Source organism: Micromesistius poutassou, assembly GCF_964030765.1.
Source record: "Micromesistius poutassou genome assembly, contig: SCAFFOLD_2851, whole genome shotgun sequence".
NCBI classification, from domain to species: Eukaryota; Metazoa; Chordata; class Actinopteri; order Gadiformes; family Gadidae; genus Micromesistius; species Micromesistius poutassou.
The window spans coordinates 42204-50016 of record NW_028177084.1 but is presented as its reverse complement, the minus strand read 5'-3'; the positions used below and the strand labels follow the sequence as shown (position 1 = coordinate 50016).

The 7813-nt window shown below is 50.1% G+C and overlaps 1 protein-coding gene across 1 annotated transcript in view; it reads right to left on the bottom strand.

Moving 5' to 3' along the window:
* Nucleotides 1-2518: 2518 nt before the first annotated feature.
* Nucleotides 2519-7813, bottom strand: part of col11a2 (collagen, type XI, alpha 2) — a gene marked incomplete at both ends in the record, with an annotated part of 47351 nt that continues 42056 nt past the window's right edge. The window contains 6 exons of the mRNA XM_084491247.1: nucleotides 2519-2665; nucleotides 4113-4349; nucleotides 4886-4954; nucleotides 6356-6471; nucleotides 7023-7293; nucleotides 7700-7753. Of these exons, the coding sequence (XP_084347373.1) occupies nucleotides 2519-2665; nucleotides 4113-4349; nucleotides 4886-4954; nucleotides 6356-6471; nucleotides 7023-7293; nucleotides 7700-7753 (894 nt within the window). The remainder of the gene's footprint in view (nucleotides 2666-4112; nucleotides 4350-4885; nucleotides 4955-6355; nucleotides 6472-7022; nucleotides 7294-7699; nucleotides 7754-7813) is intronic.

Genomic DNA, 7813 nt, shown 5'->3' with positions numbered 1-7813 from the left:
AGGTCACCGGTACGTTTCAGCACCCGCTGGCCGTCAGCCGTCGATTCGTGTTTAAACCTCAAAGCGCTCCGACTGAGCAGAGTCCCAAACCGGGGGGCCCCCGGCCTGCAGGGGGCCCCCCGGCTGTGGGTCTCTGGGGCCGATGGTTGACGGGTTTAAAACAGAGCGTGGGGGTCTAAGACCATGTAGTGTAGACCAGTGGTCCTCAAAGCTTCTCTACGAGCGTACCAGTGTTGTGCCATGAACTAGTTCAAAAGAACTAGTTCATTGAACAAGTTCATTTTTCTATGAACTTTGAACTGAACGTAACATGTTTTTAACTAAAGAACTTGAACTTGAACTAGTTCAGATTTTGTGACATTCTGAATTGATGCTTAGGTCCACATGTTTATTAGTTAGAGTTACTGCCTTAGTTGTGATGAATGAAACAGGTGTAGATTGGTACAGGTGTAGGTGTAGAATAATATCCACAACAATCTGAGATTGTAGTGATGGGCAGCAGGTAGTGTAGTACACTACATTTTTTTTGTGTGGTACATTTTAAAAGATAAGCACAGAATACTCACTCCCACAGTTTTTCTTCGGTTTAAAAAAAAAACCTGTTAATGAACTGAACATGAACTAGTTCAAAACTGAATTTATTAATTTTCTTTTCTATTAACTGAACTTTGAACTAGTTCATGTGAAGTGTGAACTTGCACAACACTGCAGTGTACCCCCTCTTAGATATTTGTCCATTTTTTTTATTTTAATTAACATAAATAATGAATGGAAAGTAGTGTAGTGCCCATTCTATCGTCTGGCTTTTAGAATTGAAAGAATCTATTTTTTAAATTGTGTACATTTCTTTAGTTTGTATGAATCTTAAGGATCACCGCGCCGTCTGGCTAACCGCTACATCGTGTGTCTCACCCCTCAGGCGGGCTTTTCATGGGCTAGAGACGGCGTCGCCTTGGATACAGAGAACCTCTCATTGGCCAAGCCAGCTGTCAGTCACGACGTTTTGTACTGCTGACGGCGGACATCTTTGATTCTGAAGAAAACTTGATTGCCAAATTTTTTTTTGTAAACGTAATTCTTACGTTTGTAAATGCTGTATATTTGTGAATGATCCTGTAATGACTAAAACTTGTATAAAAACATCCAGCAACGTTTTTGTAAACCTCGTCTGCTTTTTATTGGTTTATTTGGGCGACCTTTTTAAAAGAGAAACGGGGCGACACATCAGCTCTTTTTAAAAAGGTTATATATTACAGAAACAAGAATTTAAAAAAAAATTACTTACACACATTATAAAATAATACTTTTTCTTTTTTTCCAGCACCATGAATTGTTGTCAAAACATTGTTTCTCCAACAAAAAATAATAAACATAATGGACCGGTTCCGGGCGGTTCTCCGGACACTCCTCCCTGCCATACGGACCCCCTCTACCTCCCCCGCCTCCCCCCTCCTCCCTCCTCCCCCCTCCTGATGGAACCCCAGGGGTCATGTGACCAGGTGGAGCCTCAGCAGCCCCAGTTGACAGAACCTTCAGACCAGTGACTACGGTATGGGAGGGGGGGGTGAGAGAGGGGAGGGGGTGAGAGGGTGAGGGGGGGGGGGAGAGAGACCGGGGTCGTGACCCCACGCAGCCCCTGGTAGTCCTGGTTCAGTTGGATCCCAAAGCACCCTGCTGGGCTTATTTAAATAAATACAATAGAATACTATCTCTGTACAACTGGACTGGACTGCCTACGTCTCCCTGGGGGGTGGGGGGGGCGGGTCTACCGCTGGTCTACCGCTGGTCTGGGGTCTGCTGGTCTCTGGTCACGTGGGGGGGCGTTTGGATTCTCCTGAAGGTCCCCCCCCCCCCCCAGCCGTCTCCACTCGGACTACATTAACCACAATGCAACACACCGGCAAGATAGAAGGGGTATATTTGTTCTGGATTAAGCAGGCAGCAGTGTGTTTCTTTTAAATAGTAAATAAAATATCTAAAGCAAAGTAGAGAGAACAGGGATGTTGTTAGTGTGGAGGGAAACGCTCTTCTGTCACGGAGGTGAGGAGGTGAGGAAGAAGAAGAAGAAGAAGGGGGGGGGGGCGGGGCTTATTCGCTGACTCCAGAAGAACACTTTTCACCCCGGAGTGGCCTTCCTCTTCTGGCTTCCTATTGGTCGTTGGATGCGGTCCTCTTCGTGACACTTTCCGAGGTCCCCCGTGGGTTGGCGTCCATTTTTGAAGTGGGGAGGGGTCTTTTTTTTTTTTTTTCCCCCAAGGCGAGTGATTGGTTGTCTCCCAAAAAGAGTGTGTGTGTGTGTGTGTGTTCATGAGCGTGTCTGAGTGTGTGTCTATAGGAGTGTGTTTAGGTGCTCTATGATGTGTGTGTGTGTGTGTGTGTGTGTGTTTCATATCATTTACAAGATAATTTACAAATTAGCGGGTAGCTGTTACCATGTCGACATGTATCTCTAAGTGCATGCGTGTGTGCGTGTGTGTGTGTGTGGTTCTTGGAACATTGTGTGTGTGTGTGTGTGTGTTTAGCCCTGGAAGCAAACAGGTCCGACTTCCAGACCAAACTGCTGGTTGCTCTCCCCAAAGTCTGTCACCTTGACGTCCGTCAGGGGGAGGTGCTCCACCTGCGGCGTGTTCACCTCCAGCACCGTCCGCTCCAGACCCTTACGGTACTGCAACGCACATGTTAACACATGTTAACACACACATGTTACTGTCATACACACTGCAACGCACACGTTAACACATGTTAACACACACACACTGCAATGCACACGTTAACACATGTTAACACACACACACTGCAATGCACACGTTAACACATGTTACTGTCACATGTTACTGCAACGCACACGTTAACACATGTTAACACATGTTAACACACACATGTTACTGTCATACACACTGCAACGCACATGTTAACACATGTTAACACACACACACTGCAATGCACACGTTAACACATGTTAACACACACACACTGCAATGCACACGTTAACACATGTTAACACACACACACTGCAATGCACACGTTAACACATGTTACTGTCACATGTTACTGCAACGCACACGTTAACACATGTTAACACATGTTAACACACACATGTTACTGTCATACACACTGCAACGCACATGTTAACACATGTTAACACACACACACTGCAATGCACACGTTAACACACATGTTAACACATGTTAACACACACATGTTACTGTCATACACACTGCAACGCACACGTTAACACATGTTAACACACACACACTGCAACGCATGTTAACACATGTTAACACACACATGTTACTGTCATACACACTGCAACGCACACGTTAACACATGTTAACACATGTTAACACACACATGTTACTGTCATACACACTGCAACGCACACGTTAACACATGTTAACACACACACACTGCAACGCACACGTTAACACATGTTAACACACATGTTACTGCAACGCACATGTTAACACATGTTACTGTCACATGTTACTGTCACATGTTACTGTCACACACACTGCAACGCACACGTTAACACATGTTAACACACACATGTTACTGCAACGCACACGTTAGCACATGTTAACACACATGTTAACACACACACACTGCAACGCACATGTTAACACATGTTAACACACACATGTTACTGCAACGCACACGTTAACACATGTTAACACACACATGTTACTGCAACGCACACGTTAACACATGTTAACACACATGTTACTGTCACACACACTGCAACGCACACGTTAACACATGTTAACACACACACACTGCAACACACACGTTAACACATGTTACTGTCACGTGTTACACATGTTACTGTCACACACACATGTTACTGCAACACACATGTTAACACATGTTACTGTCACACACACTGCAACACATCACCATCATATTGTCCAGTCAGATGACTCGTATTTAAACTGTGTGCGGTACGACTAAATGTAAAAGTGTAAAACTGTGCGTGTGTTGTGAGGTGTGTGTGCTGTGTGTGAGGTGTGCGGTGTGTGTGGTGTGTGGTGTGTGAGGTGTGTGGTGTGAGGTGTGTGTGTGGTGTGTTGTATGCAGTGCGTTGTGCGCCGTGCGCGTGCGTGCGTGCGACTCACGGAGCAGCCGTCCACCAGGGCCTTGATGTAGGGGTAGGTCTGGTAGGTGAGCTGCTCGTCGTTGGCCCCCTGCAGCTGCAGCGCCCTCTGGTGGCCGCCCTTGGCGCCGCGGTCGGCCCAGGCCACCGAGCGCTGGCAGTGGTAGGTGAGGTTCTGACGCGCCTGGACGCTCAGCAGCCTCAGGAAGCCCAGCTGGACCACGCCCACCGGCTCCCCGCTGGCGTCCACGTAGGAGAACTGGAGGAGAGGAGGAGGGGGGGGGGGGTCAGGGGTCAGGGGTCAGGGGTCAGTCTGAGAGGGTGTGGTCTAAAGTATGCCTTGGGGTTTGTGTAGGAGAGCGGGCCAGGTTTGTGTTGCCAGGGTTTGTGTTGCCAGATTTGTTTGTGTTGTGTTGCCAGATTTGTGTTGCCACAAATCTGGCAACCCAACACAAATCTGGCCCAATCTGGCAACACTGAGTAGACGTGGAGGTCGGGGGCGAGTCTGTGCATGTTGGGGGCGTGGTCTGTGGACAGAGGGCGTGGTCTGTGGATAGAGGGCATGGTCTGTGGACAGAGGGCGTGGTCTGTGGATAGAGGGCGTGGTCTGTGGATAGAGGGCGTGGTCTGTGGATAGAGGGCGTGGTCTGTGGATAGAGGGTGTGGTCTGTGGATAGAGGGCGTGGTCTGTGGATAGAGGGCGTGGTCTGTGGATAGAGGGCGTGGTCTGTGGATAGAGGGTGTGGTCTGTGGATAGAGGGCGTGGTCTGTGGATAGAGGGCGTGGTCTACGGACCTTGCTTCCTGCGGCGAAGCTGCTGTACCAGGACCCTGGAGTCTCCGTCTCCCAGGTGCTCATCTTCACCTGAGGACACGACGGCATCCCGTTAACCCCCAGCTCGGACCAACGCTCTCCTCCTTCATCTAGAACCCTCTCCTCCTTCATCTGGAACCCTCTCCTCCATCATCTAGAACCCTCTCCTCCTTCATCTAGAACCCTCTACTCCTTCATCTAGAACCCTCTCCTCCTTCATCTAGAACCCTCTACTCCTTCATCTAGAACCCTCTACTCCTTCATCTAGAACCCTCTACTCCTTCATCTAGAACCTTCTCCTCCTTCATCTAGAACCCTCTACTCCTTCATCTAGAACCTTCTCCTCCTTCATCTAGAACCCTCTCCTCCTTAATCTAGAACCCTCTACTCCTTCATCTGGAACCCTCTACTCCTTCATCTGGAACCCTCTCCTCCTTCATCTAGAACCCTCTACTCCTTCATCTGGAACCCTCTACTCCTTCATCTAGAACCCTCTGTTCTCTAGTCTGTTCTCTAGTCTGTTCTCTAGTCTGTTCTCTAGTCTGTTCTCTAGTCTGTTCTCTAGTCTCTGTTCTCTAGTCTGTTCTCTGGTCTGTTCTCTAGTCTCTGTTCTCTGGTCTGTTCTCTGGTCTGTTCTCTAGTCTCTGTTCTCTGGTCTGTTCTCTGGTCTGTTCTCTAGTCTCTGTTCTCTGGTCTGTTCTCTGGTCTGTTCTCTAGTCTCTGTTCTCTGGTCTGTTCTCTAGTCTCTGTTCTCTGGTCTGTTCTCTGGTCTGTTCTCTGGTCTGTTCTCTAGTCTGTTCTCTGGTCTGTTCTCTGGTCTGTTCTCTAGTCTCTGTTCTCTAGTCTCTGTTCTCTAGTCTCTGTTCTCTAGTCTCTGTTCTCTAGTCTGTTCTCTAGTCTCTGTTCTCTAGTCTGTTCTCTAGTCTGTTCTCTAGTCTCTGTTCTCTAGTCTCTGTTCTCTAGTCTGTTCTCTAGTCTGTTCTCTAGTCTGTTCTCTAGTCTGTTCTCTAGTCTGTTCTCTAGTCTCTGTTCTCTGGTCTGTTCTCTGGTCTGTTCTCTAGTCTGTTCTCTGGTCTGTTCTCTGGTCTGTTCTCTAGTCTGTTCTCTAGTCTGTTCTCTAGTCTGTTCTCTAGTCTCTGTTCTCTGGTCTGTTCTCTGGTCTGTTCTCTAGTCTGTTCTCTAGTCTGTTCTCTAGTCTGTTCTCTAGTCTCTGTTCTCTGGTCTGTTCTCTAGTCTGTTCTCTAGTCTGTTCTCTAGTCTGTTCTCTGGTCTGTTCTCTAGTCTGTTCTCTAGTCTGTTCTCTAGTCTCTGTTCTCTAGTCTGTCCTCTAGTCTGTTCTCTAGTCTGTTCTCCAGGTGTTATTGGAACACGTCCTAAGCCTGTTCTCCAGGTGTCCGGAGGCTGTACCAGAGGTGTACCAGAGGTGTACCAGAGGTGTACCAGTGTACTCACAGTGTTGCTGGTGCTGCTGGGGTACAGGCAGGTCTCGGCCGCTCCGCTGGTGAAGTTACAGAACACCTTGAAGGAGTCCCGCGAGCAGCCCTGGTTGGGGTCGATCCAGTACTCTCCTGTAGGGGGAGACGGAGAGCTGAGGACCGGAGCGCACAGCGCTACACCACCCAGTGACACCACCACAGAGGACCCCACCCAGTAACACCACCCAGTAACACCATCACAGAGGACCCCACCCAGTAACACTACCCAGTGACACCACCACAGAGGACCCCACCGCTACACCACCCAGTGACACCACCACAGAGGACCCCACCCAGTAACACTACCCAGTGACACCACCACAGAGGACCCCACCGCTACACCACCCAGTAACACCACCACAGAGGACCCCACCCAGTAACACCACCAAGTAACACCATCACAGAGGACCCCACCGCTACACCACCCAGTAACACCATCACATCTAGCTGAAGGTGTCCTGGAAGGAGGACGGAGGAGGAGAGGGTAGAGGGAGGAGGAGAGAAAAGGAGGCGAGGAAGGAGAGGGTAGAGGGAGGAGGAGAGGAGGAGAGAGAAAGAATGAGCAAGGAGGAGGAGGAGGAGAGAAGAGAGGAAGAAGGGACGAGAGAGGAGAGGGAGGAGAGAGGAAGGAGGAGGAGGAGTACCGTCGGCGAGGCCGGGCTGGCTGAGCAGCAGGTCCTGGCAGGTGCGGGCGGGGCTGTCCTGGGTGCCCAGGGGGAAGCGCATGGTCTCGATCTCCTGCCGCAGCGAGTTGAGCGAGCCGAAGACCTCCTCCAGGCCCTCGCCCGCCGCCGCCGCCGCCCCGGGGCCGTCCGCCTGCTCCTCCTCCGCCATCATCTTGCTGGCGTCGATGGAGCGCTTGGACTTGGGGCTGCGCTGGATGGGCAGCGGCTGGATGACGTCGCCGGGGGGGCCCTGGGGTGGGGGGGGAGGGGGTGGGGGTGGTTAGTGATGTCATCGTCGCCGCGGCGATCGGACACAGGAACACGTGGCGGTTGTTGTCCTTGTTGTGTTTGTTTTTTTCCGTTTACACGATGTGTTGGTGTGTGTAGAGCTGAAAACACACGACGCACCTAACGCACACTAGTACAATACACACAATCGTGTGTATTGTAATAGTGTGCGTCTGTCACCGCACTCGACACACTCACTCAAGACAAAGGACAGAGCAACCCAAACCCAAACCGAAGCTCTAAACACGACGCACACTTCACATGGCGTCACATGACAGGAAGCCGTCACGCCCGCCTGGATGATATACTTCCTGGTTTGGTAAAGACCGAGGGGGGCCGGGGTGGTGGGGGGGGGGGATGTTACTCACAGGGGGTCCAGCAGGTCCAGGTATACCCTTCTCTCCCTTGGGTCCTGATCCGCCCTAAACACACACACACACACACACACCAGAGATCAATTAATCAATTAGCTAATTAGCAAT